The sequence below is a fragment of the Geotrypetes seraphini genome, chromosome 1 (genome assembly GCF_902459505.1).
Source record: "Geotrypetes seraphini chromosome 1, aGeoSer1.1, whole genome shotgun sequence".
NCBI lineage: Eukaryota > Metazoa > Chordata > Amphibia > Gymnophiona > Dermophiidae > Geotrypetes > Geotrypetes seraphini.
This window is the reverse complement of record NC_047084.1, coordinates 294,925,741-294,939,475: the sequence shown is the minus strand read 5'-3', so window position 1 is coordinate 294,939,475 and position 13,735 is coordinate 294,925,741. Positions and strand designations below refer to the sequence as shown.

The 13,735-nt window shown below is 42.9% G+C and overlaps 1 protein-coding gene across 1 annotated transcript in view; it reads right to left on the bottom strand.

Moving 5' to 3' along the window:
* Nucleotides 1-13,735, bottom strand: part of CCT7 (chaperonin containing TCP1 subunit 7) — a 99,040-nt gene that overhangs the window by 73,512 nt on the left and 11,793 nt on the right. Inside the window, exon 3 of the mRNA XM_033953705.1 lies at nt 9,253-9,359. Within this exon, the coding sequence (XP_033809596.1) occupies nt 9,253-9,359 (107 nt within the window). The remainder of the gene's footprint in view (nt 1-9,252; nt 9,360-13,735) is intronic.

Sequence of the window (13,735 nt, the reverse complement as noted above, 5' to 3'; positions counted from 1 at the left end):
GACGAGAGAATTCCCTGCTAAATTAAGACCTAAATATCTGTATGTACCTTCACACCTAAGGCTTGTAACAATTATGGCCCAAAAGGCAAGAACATAAAACATCCATAAATGCATCAAATGACAGCAGCATAGAAGTAAAGATTACTATAATAGGCCCTAAAATGTCATAAAATCTCAAGGATGTAATAAAAAAAAATTATGTTAAGGGACAATAGCTTTTGCTGGGACATTAACAGCAGAAATTTCTAGGGGAATGCAAGCATAGATGTGCTTGTAGAAAAGCATAAGGCTTTACACAGCACTAGGTTTAGTCCTCTTGCTCGGTATACTTCTGCAAGTTTTCATAAATTCAGAGGTATTTGATGCTTAAAAAGGTTGTGAAACACTACTTTAGAGGTTTGACGATGCAGACTGTGTTCCATAAATTCCATGTCCTATGAGCGCTACAAATACAAGGTTCATTGGGCTTGTCTTATTTTTGAGATTTGTCAGAGGAGCAATATTTACAGTTGAGACTGTGTGGCCCAACCACTTTAATATATCCGATGCCGACATCTGCCAACTCTGGACAAAAGCCAAAATTTCCACCAGCAAGCATCACTATGTTGCTATAAGGGCACCTACGAATTCCAATTGAAGTGACTAGCTCGAATGGAAGTTTAGGTAATTTCTGATGAACCCTACTAATACCAACATCCCAGACAGTCATATGCATGAACCTCAAAGCTCCTTCCTTAGAAAGACTCTTGACCAAGCAATTGCCCAGTTTGCATAGACATGTCAGACATCTTATTAAGGCACAACAACAAAGTGGAATTGACCCAATCAGAATGGTATGCAGCAAAAAAATGTCCTTCAACTCATCTGATAGATACAAATGCCTTTATTCTTCCAAAATCATCCAATGACTATGACCCGACATGTACATGTTTCGGCCTAACCGGCCTGCCTCAGGAGTCTTGCGATGAAAAAAAAAAAGGTCAAAATCAGTGAAACAAGCTAGAACACAATGGAAATCATCCATTATCTACTTTTGATAAGAACTACCACCCCCCCCAAAAAAAAAACAAAAAGGGCCTTACCAACATAGGCTTCCCAACATATTTATGTTCCTCAAAATCCCCAAGTTAGAAAACCATCTCACTGACCTTATCTCCACCCCAACCCCAAAAAGACCAATAGAGGAACTCAAGAGTCCTGGCTCTTTGACCCATTAGAAAAGGATAATCACCCACCCCTCTCCTAACATTTACCTGTTAAATTCTTGGTCGGGCAATCCACAAATATCAAATCTTATTTCATAAGAGGTTTTAGGAATAAATTGCATCTTCTTGGACTTAAAAGTACTCAAATAAGAGTCACACATGGCTAAATAATGTTTTTTCCTTTTGGGAGATCCCATTGCTTCCCAACTAGCAAGCAGATGGAGTTGATTCCTCTAATGCCAAATGTGTCAAATGCTTGTCAGATATCCAAACTTGTAGTATGCATTTGCGAGTCACTAGGCAGATTTTGTGAAATAGAAGTGTGTTCCTCTTAGCCCTTCCCTTAAAAGCTCCCTGTTTGTTCAGATCTATTAGATCTACAAAGCTTTTGACAAAGTTCCTCATGAAAGGCTCCTGAGAACATTAGAGAGCTATGGCATAGGAGGCAAAGTTTAGCTGTGGATTAGAAATTGGTTATCGGATAGAAAACAAAGGGTAGGGTTAAATAGCCATTTTTCTCAATGGAGGAGGGTAAATAATGGAGTGCTGCAGGTATCTGTACTGGGACTGGTGCTATTTAACTTATTTATAAATGATCCTGAAATTAGAACATCGAGTTCTAAATTTGTAGATGACACTAAACTGTTCAAAGTTGTTAAAATGCATGCAGATTGTGAAAAATGGCAGGCAGACCTTAGGAAATTGGAAGACTGGCTGGGCGTTCAAATGGCAGATGAAATTTAATGTCAACAAATGCGATGCGATACACATTGGGAAGAATAACCCAAATCATAGTTACCAGATGCTGGGGTCTATCTTGGGGCTTAGCAACCAAGAAAAAGATCTGAGTGTCATTGTAGACAAAACGATGAAAACTTTCCGCCCAATATGTGGCGGCTTCCAAAAAAAGCAAACAATATGCTAGGAATTATTAAAAAAGGGATGGTTATAACAAGATTAAGAATGCTATAATGCCTCTGTTTTGATCCATGGTGCAACCTCGCCTGGAGTATTGCGCAGAGAATGATGCGGGAGAAAAATTTGTTGCTGTGAGCTTGGCCCCTTCCCTGGCCCGTCCCCATGAGCTCGGTCCCCATCCCATCCCCGCAAACCATTTGATCCCATCCACACAAGCCTCAAATAGTTATAATTTTATACTAGACTTATTTTATTAAAGTATGAAAAGAAACAATATTCTGTACAATTGTCATTTATAAATCACAAATAAAACAGAGCAAGGATCACAAAACCCTTCTCTCTCCTCCCCGCTCACAAATCGAGAAAACTGAAGTCAAATTACTACAGAATGCTACATAGAAAAATCAAGCTAACAGAATACTTCAGTCACACATGGCAGGAATATGTTATGTTTATTTTCATTTGTTATACCGCATCACCATATTACAGACTAGAGAGATGCACAGGAACAGGGATGACGGGAATCCCGCGGGTTCCCCCTTTGGGTCACGGGGATCCCGTGGGGACGCCCCCTAGGGTCGCGGGGATCCCGTGGGGACGCCTCCGAGGGTCGTGGGGTTCCTGCGGGGTTGGATCGCAGTGCACTCGAGCCGCAAGGGTAGTCTCCTTCTCCTTACCTGCCCTGTCGCAGCACACAGCCGAACGGAAGTCTTCCCGATGTCAGCACTGACGTCGGAGGGAGGGCTTAAGCAAAGCCCTCCCTTCCTCCGACGTTAGCGCTGACATCAGGAAGACTTCCGGTCAGCTGTGTGCGGCAGGGCAGGTAGGGAGAAGGCAATGGCGTACGAAAGAGGGAGGGGGGGCGGTCCGCCCCGGGGAATGTGCACAGCCGTCAGATCCCCCGATCGACCGACAACAGGCCCAGCCGACAAACCTCCCTGCCCTGTAGCCGCGAATCTAAATTACCTCTTACAGCAGCTTCACTACTCCAGCTGCTGTAAGAAGGTAATTTAGATTCGCAGCTACAGGACAGGGAGATTTGTGCGACCGGGCCTGTTCTGTTGTCGGTCAGGTGGGGAAGCGCCACAAAGGTAAGGGGCAGGGAGGGAGAAAGGGAGGAAAGGTGGAGTGGAGAAGAAAAGACGCTTAAGGGAAATGGGTAAAACTGAGGGGGGAGAAGGCCGCTGAAAGTACATGGGGAAGACAGAGGGGGGAGAAGGACGCTGAAAAGACATGGGGTAGACAGGGGGGGAGAAGGCTGCTGAAAGAACATGGGGAAGACAGAGGGGGGAGAAGGACGCTGAAAGCACATGGGGAAGATGGGGGGGAGAAGAACGCTGACAGGACATGGGGAAGATGGGGGGGAGAAGGACGCTGAAAGCACATGGGGAAGACAGAGGGGGGGGAGAAGGACGCTGAAAGGACATGGGGAGGACACTGAAAGGACATGGAGAAGACAGAGGGGGGAGAAGGACGCTGAAAAAGATATGGGGTAGACAGGGGGGGAGAAGGCCGCTGAAAGGACATGGGGAAGACAGAGGGGGGAGAAGGACGCTGAAAGCACATGGGGAAGATGGGGGGAAGAAGGACGCTGACAGGACATGGGGAAGATGGGGGGGGAGAAGGACGCTGAAAGGAAATGGGGAAGAGAGAGTGGGGGAGAAGGACGCTGAAAGGACATGGGGAAGGCAGAGGGGGGAGAAGGATGCTGCCTGACAGGACATGGGGAAGATCAGGGGGAGAAGGACGCTGAAAGGAAATGGTGAAGAGAGAGTGGGGAGAAGATGCTGGCAGGGAAGAAGACAGAGATGCCAGACTATGGGGGGAGCGGAGGGAAGAAGATGGGTGCCAGACCAATTTGGGAGGGGGGAGAAAGGGAGAGGCACAGTAACAGAGCAAATGGAAGACACAGAGAGAAGAGAGACAGTGGATGGAAGGAATTGAATGAGAACATGAAGAAAGCAGAAACCAGGCAACAAAGGTAGGAAAAAAATTCTTTTTTTTTTTTTTTTTTGCTTCAGGATAAAGTAGTATATTTGTTGTGTTGATAAAAATTTATAAACATTAGAGGCTCTGGTAGAAACCCGTTTACAATGTATGTATTCTTCTCAATTAATATTTCCAAATTAATAAAGTCTTTTTGCTTATTTTTAAATGGGTTTCTACCAGAGCCTTTAATTCAGTAGCATAATTAAATGAAATAACTATTTCTGTAGTTTATAGGGACGGGCGGGGACGGAGGGGATTCTTCGCGGGGACGGAGGGGATTCCTCGCGGGGACGGGTGGGACTTTGGCGGGGACGGGTGGGATTTCTGTCCCCGCGCAACTCTCTATTACAGACCTTAGCGGTTTACATTCTAAATTATATTCCATATAGAAAAAAAATTAATTCCTAAAGAGAGATGAAGAAAAGAAGTGTACTGTAGATAAAGACAAAAACTGTAAAATACAGCTTCAAGGCACAAACAAAGAAGCAGCAAACAAAAGAAAGGACAAAATTAGGCAACCCCACAAATGAAAGGTATAATGAAATAAAATTCATTATATCCTATTCTCCACAGTCTCAGAATAGTGTTAGGGGAGTGCAACTAGGGCAACTACCTCCTGGTCAAAGAGAGAGCCCTAAGCCAGCTAGAAGCTAAAGAAGCACAGCCTGGGCTTTGCAGTGCCAAGTTATGTCTAACACCAGCTCTGAGCCATCCTCACAAAATGTTGAATATAATCAAAATCAAAATAACAACTTTAACAAACTTCCAGTGATGTGAAGAATCCCTAAATGGGGTGTCAGATTGACCAATTAAAGTAGAACACTTCACCGGTCTGTCAATTCTTCATTTGACCCCAATGGTTTATCACAGTGATCTATTTATATTTTTTTACTTTTTATGCTCTTTATACATTTTTCATAGAAATAAATTAAGTATTAAAAGTGACTTATCTTCTTTGAACTGTAGGTAATGTTTTGGATCATATTGTATAGAGTATGTTTCTCCAGCGTTCAAATCAACGCTCCCCTCTGCCAACGCGTTTCGCTGATCTTTATCAAGGCTGGGGGCACTAGAGAAACACATACAAAACACCCTATTAAAAACACCCTATTAAAAAACATTTTGGGTTACTGTTCAGTTACTATTTTAAAATCTAATGTGAACAAACACATACCTGCATAGTTATGAATTCCTAGTTGTGCTGCAAGCGGCATCCAAAAGATGGCCGCGGCGTCTTTTTCACTCACTGAAATAGAGCCCTCCCCTGACGTCATGACCGCTAATTAGTAACTAAGATCAACTTGGCCACACAATTTCCAGTGACGTACAAGTGGAGAGGTTTCATTCTGGGTATGAACCCGAGATTTGTGTTCTGTCAATCTAAGTTTGATGGATCTTAGTGTACGGCCTACATATAATTTAGGGCATGGGCATTGAATACAATAAATAACTTGACTAGAGTTACAGTTAGTTAGTGCTCTGGAGCGATAAGAGACTCCAGTAGTCGGATGATTCCATAGTTCACCTGGAATCGTAAATGGACACCACTGACAATGTCCACATGGAAGGTAACAACCTACAATCTTAGGTATCGGATTTCTAATAATACTATGGCTAACATATTCACCTATATTTTTCTGCCTTTTGTAAGAACAGATAGGGCGATTTTCAAGCGAGGGAACAGCTAACTTAGCTACATGCCAATGTTTAATAACAATCTGAGATATCTTTGGAGCAAGAGTGGAATATTGTTGAATAAAAGTGATATTATCTTCAGAATCAGAAGATTTATTCTTCTCCTGTAACAGCCACTCACGATGGGCATACTTAGCCCGGGTATAAGCTCTTTTCACCACGTCATAAGGATAGCCGCGCTGATAAAATCGCTTCTTCATGATTTTAGCTTGCATGCGAAATTTTTCTAAAGAATAGCAGATCCTCCGCAAGCGTAAAAATTGGCTTATAGGTAAGCTCCGCCGAAGTCTAATGGGATGAAAGCTGTGAAAGCGAAGCAGACTATTACGGTCTGTGCTTTTCCGGTGGAGAGTAGTTAGTAATTTCCCATGATCTTTAATAATACTGATGTCTAAAAAAGCCAATTCATGAGGGTCCATCGTGGCGGTGAATTGAATATTCACATCTAATAAGTTGAGATCATTCACAAACTTGTAAAAATTGGCTTCAGTCGATATGCAAAAAATGTCAGAAAAATATAGGTGAATATGTACACTAAGATCCATCAAACTTAGATTGACAGAACACAAATCTCGGGTTCATACCCGGAATGAAACCTCTCCACTTGTACGTCACTGGAAATTGTGTGGCCACACTTTAAAAGATCTTAAATGGAGAGTGCTTGACATGATTACAGTAGGGTGGGAGGGAGGAAATGTTGAGAAAAATCTTAATTTAAAAGAACTCCGTTGGATGTTCATGTTGAACTCCATGGCCCCGGAGGGTTTAAATGAAACATCGGATTGGCTAGCTCAAGTTGATCTTAGTTACTAATTAGCGGTCATGACGTCAGGGGAGGGCTCTATTTCAGTGAGTGAAAAAGACGCCGCGGCCATCTTTTGGATGCCGCTTGCAGCACAACTAGGAATTCATAACTATGCAGGTATGTGTTTGTTCACATTAGATTTTAAAATAGTAACTGAACAGTAACCCAAAATGTTTTTTAATAGGGTGTTTTGTATGTGTTTCCCTAGTGCCCCCAGCCTTGATAAAGATCAGCGAAACGCGTTGGCAGAGGGGAGCGTTGATTTGAACGCTGGAGAAACATACTCTATACAATATGATCCAAAACATTACCTACAGTTCAAAGAAGATAAGTCACTTTTAATACTTAATTTATTTCTATGAAAAATGTATAAAGAGCATAAAAAGTAAAAAAATATAAATAGATCACTATGATAAACCATTGGGGTCGAATGAAGAATTGACAGACCGGTGAAGTGTCCTACTTTAATTGGTCAATCTGACACCCCATTTAGGGATTCTTCACATCACTGGAAGTTTGTTAAAGTTGTTATTTTGATTTTAATACCAGCTCTAGCAGGATACATATTTCAAATCTGATATATTCTAATCACAAAATAGAAAAAAATATTTTTTTCTACCTTTTATTGTCTTTGTCATTTTATTCTTCAAATCATGTTTGTCTCAGACGCTGGTCTCCGTTTTCTTTTCTCTTAACTCACTTGCCAGGGTCTCCTGACAATTTGACATTTCTTTCTCCATGCTCACCAGCCATTTTCTATCTGTGTATGTGTTGTTCCCCATGTTCAGCATCTCCCTTCTCTATGTTTCCTATACATCCCTTTCTAGTATTTCCCCTGTGCCCATCTCCCTTCCTTCATCATCTCTCCATTCTATGAATCCCTCCCCCTGTGTACAGTATCACTCCTCTATATCCCTTGTCCAGCATTTTCCTTCTTATTCTCCCCCATATCTAGTCATCTTCTTTCTGTGTCCATATATCCTCCCATGGTCTAGCATTACCCCTGTGTCCATATACCACTCCCATGCATTCCCCTTTTTGTCCCTGTTCATATGCTCCCATCCTATGCTCCCATCCATGCCCAACATCTCCCCTCCTTTTGCATATCTCCCCGTGAACAGTTTCTCCCCTCTCTTACTCCCTTACACCAATATGTCTCTCACACTCTCTTTCCTCCCTCGCTCCACTATGTTCAATATTTCACTCACTCTTCCTTCATCCCCTTGGTTCAGCTTTTCTCTTTCCCTTTCCTTCTCTCTCTTCCTCCCTGCAGGTCCTGCACCTCTCTCCCTTCCCTCTAGCCCCCTTCCCATGCATCCAACACCTCTATCCCCTCCCTTCAGTGCCCAGGTGTGGGTCTTGCACCTCTCCCTTCCCTCCAGCTCCACTACACTCCACCCACCACATGGGCTCAGCACCTGTTCTCTGTCCCCGCGCAACTCTCTACTCCCGGCTATTGCCTCCAGATCACCTCACAACTTGGAGTGGCAAGCCAGGATGACAAAAAACGCAGCTACAGTTACCTTTAAGTCTGAGGCTTTAACATTGTGGTTTTTTGCTGTTTTAAAAGGTGTTTGTTAATTAACTTAGGCCCCTTAATGTGTTATTAAACTCTGGAATTAATTGTCAGAGAATGTGGTGGAAGTAATTATCTTAGCGGGTTTTAAAAAACTTTTGGAAAATTTCCTACAAGAAAAATCCATAAACCACTATTAAGATGAACTTGGGAAAGTCTACTGCTAGGATAAGCAGCATAAAATCTGTTTTACTCTTTGGGACAAGATCCCAAAGCTACTTTTAACCTGGGTTGGCCACGGTTGTAAAAAGGATACTGAGCTTGTTAGACCTTCAGTCAACAATGACAACTTTTATGTTTTTATGCCATTCTCTGACAACTCATTGAATGAAGTCATGTGGCTTACAAGACTCAAGTGTTATGTCCATTGAAGCTGTGTGTTATGAGAAAATTCAAGTTACTAATTATCACCCTCACAGTGGAGGTCAAATGAAACGTTTTGTCACATGCTTTACATAGGTCCCAGGACCTCACAAATGTGACTTTCTGACTACTTATTGAAACACACATCCATCATACATGTCAGCTATCTTAGCAGTGGCATAGTGAGGGTGAAAAGTGCCCAGGGCAGTGGCTCCCTCCCATGCTCTCTTCTCCACCCCCCCCTGCTGCACATGCTTTCCCTACCCTGTACCTCTTACCTGCTCGCGCCAGCTCTCCATCTGACATCACTTCCTAGGCGCAGGTCCCGGAAGTGATGTCAGAAGGAGAGCCAACGTTGATAATAGCAACATGTTGTAGTTACTGCTTGCACCTGCGAAGAGATAGAGGTGCGGTGGGTGGGGGGGGATTAAAGATGTGCATATGGCGGGGGAAGGAGAGGGAAGAAGTGGGGGGTGGAGAGGAGGAGGGATGAAGGTGCACACGCATGGCAGGGGCGGAGTGGGAAGAAGCGGAGGATCGGAGAGGGGTCCCGGCGTCTGGAGCAGGGAGCCCCCCCACCACCACTTTACTACACCACTGTATCTTAGTACTGCTCCTAAAGTTTTGGAAGAACAATGGCAAGCACATGCTGAAAAGTCTGAATATCCAGACAGGTTATGCATCTCTCCCTTTAACATTACCTCTGCATCCTGGGATTTAGCAATGTCCACCAAAGTTTTAGCAGCAGGATGCACAACATCAAGAAGCTTCAGTATAGTAGCACCATCATTGGAAATTGTTGCTTTACCTAAAAAGTCAATATATTTTTCATTTCATACCTGGTAATTTGTAATCGGTCAAATAACTACTATTAAACAAGCAACTGGTTTTCTCTTTAATGTTACTATTTCTTTTTCAAAACAAACAAGCACAATAGCAAGGGGATCACTGTGAACATTCATGGGATGCAGTATGTGCTTAGACATTATTGTTAAAACTAGGAGGAGCAAGTTAATCTCTGAATAGTTGAAAGTAAATTATATAATCTTTTCAGTGCTGCATGTTACTGAGAAAATGAGTACAGTAGAACTTCTGGTCACTAACGCTTCTGAACACGAACAAATCAGTTCCCGACCAAACAATTCACTAAAATTTTGCACCTGGTCACGATCACACAATTGGGTGCTGAACAAACACAGAACCACCCATTTTCTGTTGTTTGCGTATATTTACCTAAGACGCACGTGTTCGCCTTGTAATCGGTCTCGGTGAGGCAATTAAGCATGGCCTCTAAGTAGGTGAAGAGTGGTAATGTAGATGAGAAGGTTTTAAAGAAAATTGAAATAGAAGTGAAGAAGGAAGTTTTTTAAAAGTATGAGCGTGGTGCTTGTGTTACCGAACTTGCTGCAGAGTACAAAAAGTCCAAGTCTACGATCTGGACAATCCTAAAGCAAAAAGAGGTTATTAGAGCAGCTAGTGTTGCAAAGGGAGTAACAATGTTAACCAAAGAGAGGCCTCAAGTGCTGGAAGAGGTGGAGAAACTTGCTAGTGTGGTTGAACAGGAAGCAACTTGCAGGGGATAGCGTAAACAAGGCAATGATATGCGAGAAAGCCAGGAAGATATATAGTGATTTGCGGCAGAAATATTGTTCTTCAAGTGGAGAAAGTGATGAATTTAAAGCTAGTAGAGGATGGTTTGAAAAGTTTTGTAAGAGAAGTGGCATTCATAGTGTGGTAAGGCATGGAGAGGCTACTAGTTCTGACGCTGCTGCAGCAAGTGTTCGCGAAAGATTTTGCTAAATTTGTGGAGGCCGAATACATCCCGCAACAAGTGTTTAACTGTGACGAGACCGGATTGTTCTGAAGAAAATGCCAAAGAGGACCTACATCACCAAGGATGAGAAGGCGATGCCCGGCCACAAACCAATGAAGGAGAGATTTACCCTTTTGCTGTGTGCGAACGCAAGTGGTGAGCTAAAAATTAAACCACTAGTCGTTTACCAATTTGAGAACCCTCGTGCGTTCAAGCAGCACAATGTTAACAAGGCCAGACTGCCCATGATGTGGAGGGCGAATACGAAGGGTTGGGTCATAGGTTTTTGCTCCCGCTGCTAAGAAATACTTTATGGAAAATCATCTGCCTGAAAAGTGCCTTCTCCTGGTGGACAATACATCGGCACATTCTTCAAGTTTGGTTGACGATATGGATGCCGAGTATGACTTCATTAAGGTTGGGTTCCTCCCCCCTAACACGACTCCTCTTCTGCAGCCCATGGACCAGCAAGTGATCTCGAACTTCAAGAAGCTGTACACTAAAGGATTATTCACCAGGTGTTTTAATGTAACCAAGGAGACCTCTTTGACCCTGAAGGAGTTCTAGAAGACCATTTCAACATTGTTCATTGCATTAACCTCATTGACAAAGCCTGGGACGAAGTCACATTCCGGATCTTGAACTCAGCTTGGAAGAAACTTTGGCCTCAATGCGTTGATGAATGAGATTTCAAAGGATTTGAGTCCCCAGTTGTGGAGAGAAATCGTGTCCATAGTGAGAAGCCGCTGCTTAGCTCCTCTGTAAGTTTCCTCTAAGGGAAATGACCAAACCAACGCTCAGTGTAGCCAAAATGAATCACTCTGTTTATTTGTAAAAAATCAGAAATAAAACAGTCAGCATTATATGTATAAAAAGGTAAATTAGTAAATCAGAGCAATAAGTGTAGCCGCACCGAGGACAAAAGGATACAAACAGAATGCTAGCAGGTTCTGCATGTATGTTAAAGTCTCTGACCACACCTTTCACAAAATCTGGGTTATATACACAAGTTTCTTAGGTCTGCAAGACCCTCCCCTGGCTCTGTCCATGTACACCCCTATAGGACAAATCTGCTGTCTATCTAATCCTCCCCTAGTCCATACCTCCATTCTTCCCTGGGGGGCTCTGGACAGGAATGGCTTCTGGAACTTTCTTCTTGAATCTTCCATTCTTCACACGGGTACATTCAGTACATCAGCTAGCCCTCAGCCTGGCATGGCTGGGCAGTTCTTAGGTTCCTGGATGGAGTGTCCTGCTGACTTGCATTTCCTTTCAGCACTATTAAATAGCTCATTGTCTTTTCAGCACTGTTTTGTGTCCTTGAGAAGAACAGTGTGTTTTACACACTCACATAGCTACACAGTAGCATCCGAGCATCTGAATTGAAACCAGTCTGTACTTAGCCCATGACTTCAATTAAAAGCAGGAGAAAAGTTCTCACAGCCTGTGATAGTCTCCCGTCATCTCATTGGGCAAGACCATGGGACTTGAACTCGAGGAACTGGTTGAGGATCATGAGGAGAAGCTGACAACGGACGAATTTGCTGAATTCCAGCATAAGGTGCTTACTGAGGAGCAGTCATCATAGGAAGAAGGTGAAAAGGAGGAAATTAGAAGTGATGTGTTAAAGTCGGCATAGAAAAATGGAATGAGAACCACCCTGACAAAGCTGTCACGAACAGAGTGATGAACGATCACGACGTTTCTCATTTCTGTAAAGTTTTGATGCGCAGGAAAACACAAGTCACATTAAATAGGTTTTTTGTGAAGTCTGGTTCACCAGCTAAACAGATGAAAAAAGGAGAAACCACTGACCCAGAAGAAATCACAAGAGAAAAAACACCTGAAGCAGAACATCCCTTCATCGCGGAGCCAGATTCTCCCTTAAAACAGTAACCTCATGCAAGGTTTTCTCAGTGTAATTCAAGGTTTTCACATTTTGTTTACTAATACACTGTGCATTCTATGGTATATGCCGAAAGATTGGAGAAGCTGGGCCTCTTTTCCCTGAAGAAGCGGAGGCTTAGAGGGGACATGATAGAGACCTACAAGATCATGAAAGGCATGGAGAAAGTGGAGAGGGACAGATTTTTCAAAATTTCAAAAAATACAAGAACGAGGGAGCATTCGGAAAAGTTAAGAAGGGACAGATTCAGAACCAATACTAGGAAGTTCTTCTTCACCCAGAGGGTGTGATACGACAAGAGTACACTACAGGGTTTCAAGAAGGGTTTGGATGAATTCCTGAAGGATAAGGGGATTGAAGGGTATAGATAGAGGAGTGGATGATTTCCTGCAGGAAAAATGGATTGAGGGTTACTGATAGAGAATTACTATGCAGGTCCTTGATCTGAATGGGCCGCCGTGTGAGCAGACTGCTGGGCGGGATGGACCTCTGGTCTGACCCAGCAGAGGCATTGCTTATGTCCTTAATTAACCATTTTTGTGCTTAAAAATCTAAAAAAATAAATATTTACTCTCATGTCACTTATTTCCAATGGGTTGCGACTAGAGTTTCAGAACAAATTATGGTTATGACCAGAGGTTCCACTGTACTGTCAAACCAGAGACTGCCCTTTTTACAAAGAGCAAACATAAGGCTCCCTTTCCAGGCACTCAAGGCCCCTAGGCAGCATTAGGGCAAAGGCACAAAAAGGACCTCCAGAAATAAAAAAGAACCTATCAGAACCAAGAGCTATAGGGAGGGAAAGGGGAGAGACCTGGCCACCTGAGTTTGACAACTACAGAGCACAAAGTACCCCCCCTTTTAGGCAACAGCCCCAACCAGCAGCCAAGAAGGATCTCAGGGAGAGAAGCAGAAAAATTAGGAGCCAGAATGAAATACAAATACTGCTGACACTTTTTCCCCTCTAACTAGGAATCCCCCGGCCTACCAGACCAGTAGAGTCTGGATAGGCTCGCACTTCTTATGGCAATAATAGTATTAATTCAAAAAATAATCACCTTATTTCCATATAAATAAACAACCAAATACTTTTATGGTCACACAGTGACTCTAGATTTCTAAGTGAATACTCAGACCCATAACCAAACTCTAGTGAAAAGTCACGGAGTCAGTTATAATAGAGACCATCACAGCAAGTTTACTGTCTCTGCCACCTGCTAATAACATACAAGGAAAAGATAGATAACTTATCTGAATGCAGGATGGCACTGCTGTTGCTCTTTCACTGCTCCAGGTACATATTTAAAGTACTAACACATTGCAACTGCCATAAGCTGTTAGTACTTTAAATATGTACCCGGAGCAGGGAAAGAGCAACAGCAATGTCATCCTGCATTCAGATAAGTTATCTATCTTTTCCTTGTATGTTATTAGCAGGTGGCAGAGACAGAGAAATTCCCTTTAG